This window comes from Macaca nemestrina, chromosome 5, assembly GCF_043159975.1.
Source record: "Macaca nemestrina isolate mMacNem1 chromosome 5, mMacNem.hap1, whole genome shotgun sequence".
Lineage (NCBI taxonomy): Eukaryota > Metazoa > Chordata > Mammalia > Primates > Cercopithecidae > Macaca > Macaca nemestrina.
The window spans coordinates 70,726,571-70,740,212 of NC_092129.1; the positions used below are offsets into that span (position 1 = coordinate 70,726,571).

The 13,642-nt window shown below is 41.7% G+C and overlaps 1 protein-coding gene across 2 annotated transcripts in view; it reads left to right on the forward strand.

Annotated features, from left to right (window-relative positions):
- LOC105489040 (coiled-coil domain containing 170) overlaps positions 1-13,642 on the forward strand; it is a 137,393-nt gene that overhangs the window by 104,499 nt on the left and 19,252 nt on the right. For both annotated transcript variants that reach the window (XM_011753619.2, XM_011753621.2), the window contains exons 7-8: positions 4,232-4,405; positions 7,491-7,733. In XM_011753619.2, coding sequence (XP_011751921.2) covers positions 4,232-4,405; positions 7,491-7,733 — 417 coding nt within the window. The remainder of the gene's footprint in view (positions 1-4,231; positions 4,406-7,490; positions 7,734-13,642) is intronic.

Below are 13,642 nucleotides of genomic sequence, written 5' to 3' on the forward strand. Positions count from 1 at the left end.
TGGAGATAGCTTTTTCTATTAGATATCTGTAAAGGTGTGATGGTGGAAAATTTGATTTTGTAAAGAATTATTGGCTCGGCTTGGTAGCTCACGCCTATAATCCCAGCACTTTGGGAGCTTGATGCAGGCAGATCGCTTGAGCTCTGGAGTTCAAGACCAGCCTGGGCAATATGGCGAAATCCCATCTCTACAAAAAACACAAAAATTAGCTGAGCATGGTGGCACGCACTTGTGGTCCCAGCTACCTGGGAGGCTGAGATGGGAGGATAGCTTGAGCCTGGGAGGTGGAGGTTGCAGTGAGCTGAGATCATACCACTTCAGCCTGGGTGACAGAGTGAGACCCTGTCTCAACAAACAAATAAAAAACAAAACAACAACAACAACAACAAAAAAAAAACAGGCCAGGCGTGATGGCTCATGCCTGTAATCCCAACACTTTAGAAGGCTGAGGCAGGTGGATCACTTGAGGTCAGGAGTTGAAGAACAGCCTGGCCAACATGGTGAAACCCCATCTCTACTAAAAATTACAAAACATTAGCCAGGTGTGTTGGTGTGTGCCTGTAACCCCAGCTACCCAGGAAGCTGAGGCAGGAGAATTGCTTGAATTTGAGAGGTGGAGGTTGCAGTGAGCAGCGATCGGGCCATTGTACTCCAGCCTAGGGTGACAGAGACTCCCTTTCAAAACAAATAAACAAAATAAAACAAAAAACCACAACCAAACAAAATGAAATATTGCACCTGAGTATGGTAATGTAAATTGAAAGCCATATTACTGCCTGCGGGACAGCTTCACCTGCATGGTCCGTGAACACCAAAATATATTCAAAACTGAAATGACATCTGTTCACATTTATCCCTCTCCTGCTTCAGTCATGGTGGTAATCTACCTCCATTTGCTCAAGCCGTCTTTAACGCTTCCCTCTTTTTAATCAGTTCCTAAGCACTGTAAATCCTGTCTCTTTACTAGATCTCCAATGCCTCCCCCATCTCTATATCCAGCAGCTGTGCTTTGGCTCTGAGAATTGTGCTCGTTAACACCGACTAGGGAAACAAGCTAGTAACTGAGCTCCCGGCACCGTTCTTCATGCCTCAGATTTACTCTCTTCATTGCTGCCAGGGAGGTCTTCATGAAACGTGTGCCTAATCTTCTCTTTCTTTATCTCAAAACTGGCCAGTGGCTCTCTAGGGGCCCCAGGCTCAGGTACAGATTCCTTCTTTTTCCATGGCTTCACATTCTGTGAGCTGGCCAGGTGGTCTCTCCATCTTCCCTTTCCCCTGTAATTTCTCCTGCCAGGAAGGGGCAAACTCAGAAACCTTCTGGGAGCGGCAGGACCCTGGTAGGGTCTGCGGTGATTGCGGAGCCTAAAGCCATCCATGCAAATTTGTAGCAGCGCTCACTCCTCCTGCCTCCTCCGGCTGCCTCCCACACTGCCCACAGCTATTCTCACTGAGAGAACGTTCTCCTCACCTCCTTCACCTGGTAACAGCAGTCTCTTCAAGATTCAGCTCAAATACTGCTTCCCCCGGTAGTCTTCCCTAGGAGACTCACCTATCTTTCCTTATGCTCTCCAAGCATAATGCATCTGCCTCTCTCATGATACTTTTTACCCTTATTGGATTGTTTTTAAATTTTTTTCTTCTCCAAATATTCCAAGCTTCTTGAGGCCGGAAGAAATGATCTTTTTCCTGTGTTTCTCCAGGGCCTAGAGAAAGAGTCAATAAATATTATTTGAATTATAGAAGAAATATGTCAAAGGCAAGAATTTCAGGTGGATTGGTATTGCCTTCCCTTACTATAAAGGAATCATTAATTTTAATTGGGATTATGTCCAAAGAACTCTCAGTTATGAAAGCAAGTTATGTAAGCTGATTTTGTCCATGGTGAATCTTCTGTCGCTAACTGCGTATGAAATGCACGTTCTGGTAAGGATGGATGGTATCATGTAAATTGAAAAGTAAAGTTGCACAGTTTAAATGCTAAATGCAGGTAATCTAGGCAGACTCAAAGACAGTAGAATGCACAGTTTCTTATTTATGCTGAACTGTCATTCAAGTGAACAATATATACAGTAATCCTTCATTTCTATGTAGTTAAAAGTTTCTAGTAACCTTAATCTTCTGAAGTATAGCCAAAATCCTTGAAATAGAAACTTTCTCTATGGGGTCTTTCTCTGCTTGGTCTTGTCTTAATCCCTTTTTGCCTGTTGTAGTCCTGGCCCACTAAATGGATGGGTCATACATAGAAATAGAAAAAAAGAGGGTTTCGTACCATCATGTAAAAGGTACTTATCTATTTTAGGTAAAATACAAGCAATAGCACTTAGGTCACTTTCATAGACACAGATTAAAAATTAAAAATTCCATATCGAGAGCTGATACAGCATTAAAAAGTGATAACCAGAGGATGTAGAGACAAAAGCAGTTTATGGGATTGTAGCACAATGCAATAAGTGATATTTGCAATGAATGTGACTTATAAAGAAGAGATAAAATTGTATTCACATGTATGCTATTTGCCAAAACTGGAAAATAGACACTTATAATATAATTTCGTCCTGATAATTAAAACATGGCTAGTTCTGGGCTTTAAGCTGGTGTGCTTCAGTTGGCAGGAAATTGTACCTATTTAAACATTTAATTGCCTGAAAATGCCAGATGGATAAGTTATTGCAATCAGAAGAAAATATCAAAGATAAAACCCAAATCATGAAATTACGATATAGAAAGCTCATTGATTGATTTATTCATCCAGTAAGCACTTAGTAAGCATTATCTTATGTGTGGACTTGCCAGATAAACCACAGAAATCAAGTAGAGGAAAACCTTTAAATAGCTTTCTAACTGTAGACTGCTAAAATATGAACCCTGACTTCCTTCATACAGCTCTGTTTTAGGGAGGAGGTGTTTATTTAACATAATTTTACTTAATTTAACTTAATTTTAAAGACATTTTCTAAAACATCTTGATTAATAAAAAAGACCCCAAAATCTTGTTCAAAATTTTGTTTGTATGGTGAGCTTTGAGTTTGGAGTGCTCTGTAGAGCCTAAGAAGAGTAAAGTGGCAACTGTCTAAGTTGCCAGGGTCCACCTTTGAGGCCAGGGCCCAGTTAGGTGGGAAAAATTCCCAAGGAAGGTGCGTGGGTGGGTGTGTTAGTCCATTTTCACACTGCTGATAAAGACATAGGCTGGGCACGGTGGGTCACATCTGTAATCCTAGCACTTTGGGAGGCCAAGACGAATGGATCACCTGAGGTCAGGAGTTTGAGACCAGCCTGCCCAATGTGGTGAAATCCCATCTCTACTAAAAATACAAAAAAATTAGCCAGGCCTGGTGGCACGTGCCTGTAATCCCAGCTACCCAGGAGGCTGAGGCAGGAGAATTGCTGGAACCTGGGAGGCAGAGGCCGCAGTGAGCTGAGATCAAGCCACTGCACTCTAGCCTGGGCAACAGAGGAAGACTCTGTCTCCAAAAAAAATAAAAATAAAAATAAAAAAATAAATAAAATAAATAAAAAAAAGACATACCTGAGGCTGGGTAATTTATAAAGAAAAAGAGGTTTAATGGACTCACAGTTCCACGTGGCTCAGGAGTCCTCACAATCATGGTGGAAGAGTAAGGGATGTCTTATATGGTAGCAGGCAGAGAGAGAGAATGAGAGCCAAGCAAAAGGGGTTTTCCCTGATAAAACCATCAGATGTCATGCAACTTATTCTCTACCATGAGAACAGTGTGGGGGAAACTGCCCCCATGATTCAATTATCTTCCACCAGGTCCCTCCCACAACATGTGGGAATTATGGGAGCTACAATTCAGGATGAGGTTTGAGTAGTGACACAGCCAAACCGTATCAATGGGTGGATCCCAGGGGCTGGATTAGCCTGGGAGGGGCATGGTTGCAGCAGCAAGTTGTCAAAGCAGAGAGATGAAGATGTAATCAAACATAGCCAAATGTGTTGTTTGGCAGGGTTAAGAAAAGTATATAATATTCGACTGAACATCAACATCAAGGGCTAGGAGAGTCAAGAGCATTCAGACAAGGGGTAGGCAGGGAAATGGCAGGATGGTTCAGGAATTTATTACCACATATTGGATCAGAGTCCATGCTCCACTCTATGCTCTCTGCAAAGGAGAATTACCTGTAAGCTTGGGAGAAAGAGGAAAAGATTCTGTGAGATCACCCATTAACTTTGACTTTCATGTCCTATTTTTGTTTTTGTTCTTGGGTTTAGTATCTTAAATTTCTGGATCAGCTTTCGCAGAAAATGAAGTTGGACCAGATGGCTGCTGAACTTGGTTTTGACATGCGGCTGGATGTGGTTTTAGCTCGAACAGAGCAGCTGGTTCGTCTTGAGAGCAATGCAGTCATTGAGAACAAGACCATTGCCCACAATTTACAGAGAAAGGTAGGGGATGTTGAAACTTGCTAGTATTGAGAGAAGAAGTTTCTGAAAAACCCAAACATTGGAAAATAATGTACTGCCACCATATTTACCAGTGTAGCTAGGAAGAATCTTATAAAAATATGTATTTAGAATTGGAGGCTGAATTTCAAGTCTGAAGAATTGATAAGTGTATCTGTCACCTAAGGTCGTGTTTCACTGTGTGTAACCAGTACCCACAATGACAGTGACTTAGGCAAGTAGAAGTTTTTTGTATTTTGTTTTTTTGTTTTGTTTTGTTTTTCTCACACGAATTCCTGGAGACAGGAAGTTTGGGGCTGGTGTGGCAACTCTCCTCTGTAAAGTCTTCAAGGAACCAGGCTCATTTCAGCTGATTCATTTCCCATCCCTAGGGTGATCCTTATTCTCATGGTTCCAAATGGTGCCTGGAACCATTATATCTGTGTTCAAGATAGAATAGAAGAAAAGAGTGAGGAAGAGGGCTGTAAAAGAACAAGCAGAGCCATCTTTTGAAAAAGGCACTCAGAATTTGCTACATGAACTTTTGTTTATATCCCATGGCCAGAAAATGTATTGGTGGTCAAACCTAGCTGCAAGGGAGGCTTGCAAATGTAGCCTTAATTCTGGGTAGCCATTTACCTAGCTAGAAAAAATTCACAGTTTCTATTACTTTGGGAGAGGAGGAGAACTGGGAGGACATTTAGCAGCCTCTGCATTTATAAGCTCAGTTGCGCTAGAAATTCTAGTAGAGAGAGAAGGGCTTACTTTTCTTCACTCGAACGAAGAGTTAGAAACAGTTTAGACTAAATCAATGAATGAATGGATGAAAGGGATAAAATATAATTATTAGTTACATAATTATTGGTATTGGGGAAAAATACGAAAACACAGATGTATTCTTATAATAGTTCTTAGGAGAAAAATGCTATGATACAATTCCAGTGTAGATGCTGTATAATGAGTCACATCTGGGTTCCCAATTTGGTTCCATCAAGCTGTGTGACCTTGAACAAATTATATACCTCTCTGTCTCTGTTTCCTTGTATTTAAGATGGGGATGCTATATACCCCAAGGAGTTGCTAGTTTTTAATAAATAACATTTTCAAACCCTTGGCTCACAGAAGTTGCTGTGTTCATGTTTGGCTTCTCCACTACCATATCTTGAGAAATATTTTATAAAAGATAGCATACAAACTCTATTACCATTAGAGACATTAAATTAGCTACCATTCTTTCCAAAGTTCTGCTCAGATCATTGATGCTTTTTCTCAATATCCAACACTATTACTTCTTAATAATTATATAATTATTAAACTTACCAGTTTATAGAATTTACCAGTGTAAAATTGCAATGGAGTGGAACTTTTATTTCTTTTCTTTTCTTTTTTTTTTTTGTTTTGAGACAGAGTTTCACTCTTGTCACCCAGGCTGGAGTGCAATGGCATGATCTTGGCCCACTGCAACCTCTGCCTCCCAGGTTCAGGTGATTCTCCTTCCTCAGCCTCCTGAGTAGCTGGGTTTACAGGCATCTGCAACCATGCCTGGCTAATTTTTGTATTCTTAATAGAGACGAGGTTTCACTATGTTGGCCAGGCTGGTCTCAAACTCCTGACCTCAGGTCACTCGACTTCCTTGGCCTCCCAGACTGCTGAGATTACAGGCATGAGCCACCATGTCTGACCTGGAGTGGAATTTGACATGAAGAAGCTTAAGAAAGGGAATTTGATGAGAGAAATATTAAAAAGGCCTTGTTCAAAAGTGATCTAGATATGGAGACAGCTGTCACTGTTAGGCAGGATACTCAAAGCAGCATTTCAGTAAGTCTTTCCACCTTTTACCACTTTACAAGTGCAGAGTAGATAATTAGGGGAAATTTGATGGTCTTCAGCTTGAACACTTGATAATACATGATTCTGATTCTGATGTTTGTAGCACATGACAGAGGTTTCTGTACTTAATATTCCATCCACTAATTGTGACATGTGGAGCCCAGGAAGATTCTTCCCCTCTAGAGTCCATAGTCATTTTCTTAAATATCACTCTGATTTCCTTTTTTGAGTTTGATTACCAATGATAAATGATGTTTGAGAACCTGTCCTCTGCTTAGTTTGTGGACCTTATAGTCTGGGCATATAATAAAGACCAAGAAGCCTTCTTACAGTCTCTTTTATTTCTAAGATTTTATATGTATAAGCAAAGCTTTAAAGCAAAGCTTACTTAAAAGTCTCCTTGGTATATCTCACTTTAAAAATATATCAACTCTCAGCCAGGTGTGGTGGTTTACACCTGTAATCCCAGCACTTTTGGAGACTGAGGCAGGTGGACCTCTTGAACCTAGGAGTTCAAGATCAGCCTGGGCAACATGGTGAAACCCTGTCTTTACAAAAAATACAAAAATCAGCTGGGTGTGGTGGCATACACCTATAGTCCCAGCTACTTGGGAGGCGGAGAGGTGGAAGGATTGCTTGAGCCTGGGAGAGGGAGGCTGCAGTGAACCGTGATCATGCCACTACACCCCCGCCTGCACAATAGAATGAGACCCTGTCTCAAAAAAAAAAAAAAGTTGATATATATCCACTCCCATGTTGGGGACCACCTATTCCAGTTCTAAGGGATTGAAATGAGCCGGTCTAGGTTGACAGTACTCACTTGCATTGTATCTTATTTCAGAAAACGTTCAGTGCAGGTATTGTGGCCATTAGATGTTAGACAGGATTTTGTCTCTCTGTCTTATCATATTCTGCTCTTGATAAACTCATCTGAGGAGTTTTTTAAAAGTAATTTTACACTTTTCTGATGATGCACATAATGTTAGAGAGCATCAGATGTGGAAAGCTGACTCCTCTGCACATTTTCTAGGGCTCCTTTGTCTCAGAGTTTAGGTATGCAATTAATTCTTGGAAAGGGTATGAATAAAAAATGCAATCAGGAAAAGGAATCCAATAACTTTTTTGATGGTTTACACATTAGTCTTATAGAGGTGTAGATAAAGATCAACACCTCTGGATATTATTATTACTGGGTAACTCATTTATATTTACTACTGTCCAATTATTTTTAAAAAAATCCCTGTTTGCATCAAACCAGCTAAAGACACAGAAAGAGAGACTGGAAAGCAAAGAACTACACATGAGCCTCCTCCGGCAGAAAATAGCCCAGCTGGAGGAGGAGAAGCAGGCACGCACGGCCTTGGTGGTTGAGAGGGACAACATGCATCTTACCGTCAGGAACCTGCAGAAGAAGGTGGAGAGGCTGCAGAAGGAGCTGAACACATGTCGAGACTTGAACACTGAGCTCAAAGCCAAAGTGGCTGACACCAATGAACTGAAGGCAAGTGCTCGGCTCCATTTTGTTGTTGCTTTTTGCTAGTTACTGTCAATGTTTATGCAAAAGAATAACAGCTTTATCAGGACACACCAGAAAAAGAAAGATGAAAGCTTCCTCTGATTTTCTAGAGTTGTGGGAAAAATGCAAACAAGACACAAATCGGAGTACATATCCATTTAGTGTCTCTTCAATATCTGAAGTGAAGCCATCATCGCTAGGTGAAAAGTCAGCCAAAAAGTGATGATGTTTTCTTTTCTTTTTTGAGGAGAAGTTTTGCTCTTGTTGCCCAGGCTGGAGTGCAATGGCATGATCTTGGCTAACCACAACTTCCTCCTCCTGTGTTCAAGTGATTCTCCTGCCTCAGCCTCCCGAGTAGCCAGGATTACAAGAGTGTGCCACCACGCCTGGCTAATTTTGTATTTTCAGTAGAGATTTGGTTTCTCCATGTTAGTCAGGTTGGTCTCGAACTCCTGATCTCGGGTGATCCACCCACCTTGGCCTCCCAAAGTGCTGGGATTACATGTATGAGCCACTGCGCCTGGCCTTTTAAAAAATGTTTTTGAGACGGAGTCTCACTCTTTTACCCAGGCTAGAGTGCAGTGGCATGATCTCGACTCACTGCAAACTCTGCCTGGGTTCAAGTGATTCTCCTGCTTCAGCCTCCCAAGTAGCTGGGATTACAGGTGTGCACCACCACACCCGGCTAATTTTTTTGTATTTTTAGTAGAGACGGGGTTTCACCATGTTGGCCAGACTGGTCCCCAACTTCTGACCTCAAGTGATCCACCTGCCTCAGCCTTCTGAAGTGCTGGGATTACAAGTGTGAGCCACTGCACCTGGCCAAAAAGTGGTGATGTTTTAAGTCCAGAAAAGAAATACATTTCTCCAAAGTGTTGGTGACTGCTATTAGTGATGATGCAGGGATTAATCACACTGGAATTTGCTTAGGAAGAAATGAGAAAATGCGTACAACTGTTTGCTGAAAAGAGTCAGGCAGGCAAGGGTATTTATGTTGTGCTCTGTAGGATGCATCATTACCAAGTCCAGTGGAGAAGGTCACCAGACTGGGGAGACATAATTCCTATATTCAAGGTGTTCAACTTCTAATGAAGGCAGAGCAGAAAGAAATGGAAACTTACAAGAAATTTAATCAAAAGATCCACATGTCATGCATGTGTGTGCCACTGGCAATAATATGTAACTTAATATGCACACATCATCCTTAGCAGGTGTGCAAATTGCAAGTGCAGTGGACAATGCTCTTTGCAGACAATGCTCTGAAACTGCTTTTTGGAAGGTTTCCGAATCTGGAAACAGACAGGCAGGGAAAAAGAATCTGGAATTAAGGCAGCTCTTGAACATGTGTAGTGGGGACCATGTTTTAGAAAATATTTTCCAGTGTAGTTACCCTTCTGAGTAGTTTTCTTTTCCCCGCTGAAGCCCTTCTGCCATGGGGACTAGACTGCCAAGTTGAAGTGTACTTCCTTGGTGAAGGGGAGAACGCCCCCCCCCCCCCAGAGAAGGGCACATATCTGAATACAAGGAAGGGAGAAAGAAAGGAAAAGCATCTGAGGTGGTGCCATGGGTAGGGAGAAACTATCAGAGGTAAGTCCCCTCAACAGTCCCTTTACAACTTGAGACTGACCTTTAGCGGGGATTTGGGGTAGGGTGGGATGGCATCAGCTGCTCTAACCCTGGCTGGAAGGGGCTGCAAAAGGTGATGAATCTTGGGGGCCTAGATTGTACCCCGATTCCCTGGAGCCTGGAGTTCCATTTTCACTAGTGAGGGATATGGATGACAGCTGAAATGCAAGCTGGAGAGCTCATTACAGGAGCAGATGGGGGTGTTCCCTTCAACTGAGGGACAAAGTGACCCTCCATCAGAGGCCCTGGGGTAATCACCTAGGCTGTGGCCCAATAGCAGCTACAGCCAAGCCTTGAACTAACCAAGACCAATGATGGGGCCTCGACTGTGGTAAGAGACCCTCACACATTTCACAAGTCAAATAATAGATACAGAAGAGATTCAGGGCAGCATGAGGGCCAGAATCACTTTTCCTAATGTCACAAGGACTTTCCTCCATCCAGTCATCATCTCAGAAAGAAGGAGGGGAGAGAAGAATCCCCTAAAGATGGCATTGCATGAACAAAAACAAATCTTAAACCCAAAGAAATGCGGTTAGCTGCAACTACCATCTGCTGTAACCATTTGGGGTGACGGTAGTGGGGAGTTTGTTTCCTGTATCCATAGGACTATACAGATTATCCTAAAGTTAATGTGGCTGGGACATTGCACCAGCTGCTCCTGATTGTAGGATATGTGGGTGTTCATCCCTACGCCAGAGGCACTCATCCCCTCTGACGTCCTTGCTTATGAGGATATAGGAGTACTACTTTGTTAGAGAGAATAAAGGGCCTTTGGACACTTCCAAAGGAGGTAGAAAGGAAAAGTTAAAGAAATGGAAACCAGTGGTATGACAGTTAATAGTTGGAGAATGTCGTTGAACAAAATAGGAAAAGGAACCTCACCATTATAGTCAATGTGTGATGCAGACCTTTGAAAAGGAAACAAAATTTTGGGCTTTAGAGAACAATAAGGAGAATTTGCAGACCTGATCTAACACTTTTGAAGAATTTCTCTTACCCATAGGGAGGCAGTTGCATGTAGACAAGGATATGGCTAATTCGGAGCTGTACAGTGTTTCACAAACTCAGACTGAAAAACCAAACAGTCTCCGGTCTTTGCCAAGATTTTATAAACGCAGATTACTTCCTAGTACTGTCATGGTATTTGGTACAACATTGCCTCTGATCAAACAACAGTTGTTGGAGTAGAGGATGAGGATGAGTGACAGTCAGTGCAATATAGGTGGATAGGAGGTCTGGTCGGCTGCTGATGACACCTTGACCATGTCCGGGAGTTAGGGAGTGGAAGAAGCTGAGCAGTGGACAGGGGCCAGATCACATGGAGCCTTATGTATCACGCTAAGATGTTTGGACTTATCCTCTGGGTCCTGGGGAGCCATTGGAGGATAAAAATGTCAGGAAAGAGACTGAGAAGAAACAGAGAGAGATAGGGAGAGAGCAGAATGAGGCTGTGGTCAACAGTACCAAGTGCAGCAGTGAGATAATGACTGAAGGAGTAACCACTACACTTGGTTTTGGAAAATCTGTAACTCAAGCATGTATAGATCATGGTGGTAGTGGGTGAGGGTTTTGAGAGTAAGCCAAATTTCAGGGATGAAAGACAAATGAAAACAAAGACAGTGTAATACCTTTCTGGGATAATTGGATGAAAAGGAGAAGAGAGGTGGGAAATAAAGTTGGCTTGCGTATTTACTTGGTTGCTTTATTTTGCATAGACAGATCCACACACTTTTACAGATAAGATATAGGAAATGTGTAGGAGAGACTTGGTTTGACTGACTCAAGAATTACTCAGGCCCTTACACGTTTCAAAGGAATGTTAAGTCTGCCTTCCAGTGGAGAATAGAGCTCTCTCTAATGTGCTAACACAGTAAACGCCAACTTCATGCATTTATGAGATATCAAATACAGAATAGATTTTTATTTTGTATTTGATATGAATCCAAAATATCAGACTTCTGATATCAATGTCCAAGACAGACTACTGATATCAACTCTCCCCCCTTATGCATTGCCTAAGCTAGTCCCTGTATTTCACTATTCATAAAGTAATATTTCTAGACATTAGCAAAAATAGCTTTACTGTATTAATTTCTTAGGGCTACCCAGTTACCACAAACTGGGTGGCTCAATACTCAATCCCGCTAACAGTCCTTGGTTTATAGCTGCATAATTCCAATCTCTGCCGCCCCTTCAAGTGGCCTCCCCATGTGTCTCTCCTTTTCTGTCTCTTATAAGGACATCCATTGTTGGTGTTAGGGCCCATCCTAATTCAAAACGATCTAATCATGAGACTGTTACCTTAATCATTACCTGCAAAGGCCCTTGTCTAAATAAGGTCACATTTTGAAGTTCTAGGTGGACACAGCTTTTGGGAAGGCACTACTCAAACCACTACACTTATTAAATTAACAATTTTACCACTCTTACAGGGACAATATAAAATAATAATTTGAATTACATTTCTATGGTTTTTTAACAATGAGAAATGTTTACATCCCATAAAGTTTATTTTCTAAAGTGTATAATTGAATGGTTTTTAGTATATTGACAAGGTTGTGCAAACATCACCACTATCTAATTCCAGGACTTTCCATCACTTCTGCCACATCCTTCCCCAAAATCCCACACCCAACCGCAATCATTCTTCATTTACCCTTTCTTCAACTTCTGGTAACCAGTAATCTTTCTGTCTTTATAAATTTGTCCATTCTGTAAATTGTATATAAACGGAATCATGTAATACATGGCCTTTGTCTCTGGCTTTTTGTATTAGTCTGTTTTCCTGCTGCTAATAAAGACATACCTGAGACTGGACAATTTCCAAATGAAAGAGGTGTAACGGACTTACAGTTCCACATGGCTGGGGAGGCCTCATAATCATGGCAGAAAGTGAAAGGCACTTCTTACACGGTGGTGGCAAGAGAGAATGAGAGCCAAGTGACAGGGGTTTTCCCTTATAAAACCATCAGATCTTGTGAGACTTATACACTGTCATGAGAAAAGCATGGGGGAAACCACCCCCATGATTCAGTTATCTCCAACTGGGTCCCTCCCACAACATATGGGAATTATGGGAGCTACAATTCAAGATGGGATTTGGGTGGTGACACAGCCAAACCATATCACTTCTTTTACTTAGTATGAGTATACTTAATATTTTCAAGGTTCATCCCATGTTGTACCATGGATCAGTACTTCATTCCTGTATTGGTCAGGGTTCTCCAGAAAAACAGAAGCAATAGGAGGTGTGTGTGTGTGTATGTGTGTTTGTGTGTATGCAGACAGATATATGTAGATATAAATATCTAATATAAATATCTACATCAATCAATCAATCATCTATCTGTCTACATGGAGAGATTTATTTTAAAGAATTGGCTCACACAATTATGGAGACTAGCAGGATGGGCTGACAGACTGGAGACCTAGGTAGAGCTAATGTGGTAGTAAAAATATGAAGGCTGGCAGGTTTTCCTTGTGTTCAGGGAAGCTCATTGTCTCATTCTGCTTATGCCTTCAACTGATTGGATGAAGCTTACCCACATTTTGGAGGGCACTCTGCTTTATGCAAAGTCTATCCATTAAATATTTGACCAAATATCTGGGCATGATTGCCCAGCCAAATTGATACATAAAATTAACCATCATAATTGCTTTTTATGGATGAGGAATATTTCATTGTGTGGATATACCACATTTTGGTTGTCCGTTCAGCATTTGATGAGCATTTAGATTGTTTCCACTTTTGGCTATTCTGAACAAGGCTGCTATGAACATTTGGGTGAAAGCTTTTGTACTTGTTTCTTTCTTTCTTTTTTTTTTTGAGACAGAGTCTCACTCTTTTGCCCAGGCTGGAGTGCAGTGGTGCTATCTCGGCTCACTGCAAGCTCCACCTCCTGGGTTCACGCCATTCTCCTGCCTCAGCCTCCTGAGTAGCTGGGACTACAGGTGCCCACCACCACATCTGGCTAATTTTTTGTATTTTTTGTATTTTTAGTAGAGACGGGGTTTCACCATGTTAGCCAGGATGGTCTCGATCTCCTGACCTCGTGATCTGCCTGCCTCGGCCTCCCAAAGTGCTGGGATAACAGGGGTGACACCGCGCCCGGCCTGTACTCATTTCTATGTCTGTTTCAAAACCATGATTGAAGACCTTGATGCCTAGGTTATACAAATCTTCTGTTTTAAGATCCATGCTGTAAATTTACTCCTGAATTCTAGACCAAGAAAAAGTAGACCTTTCCAGATACTATTACATTTTA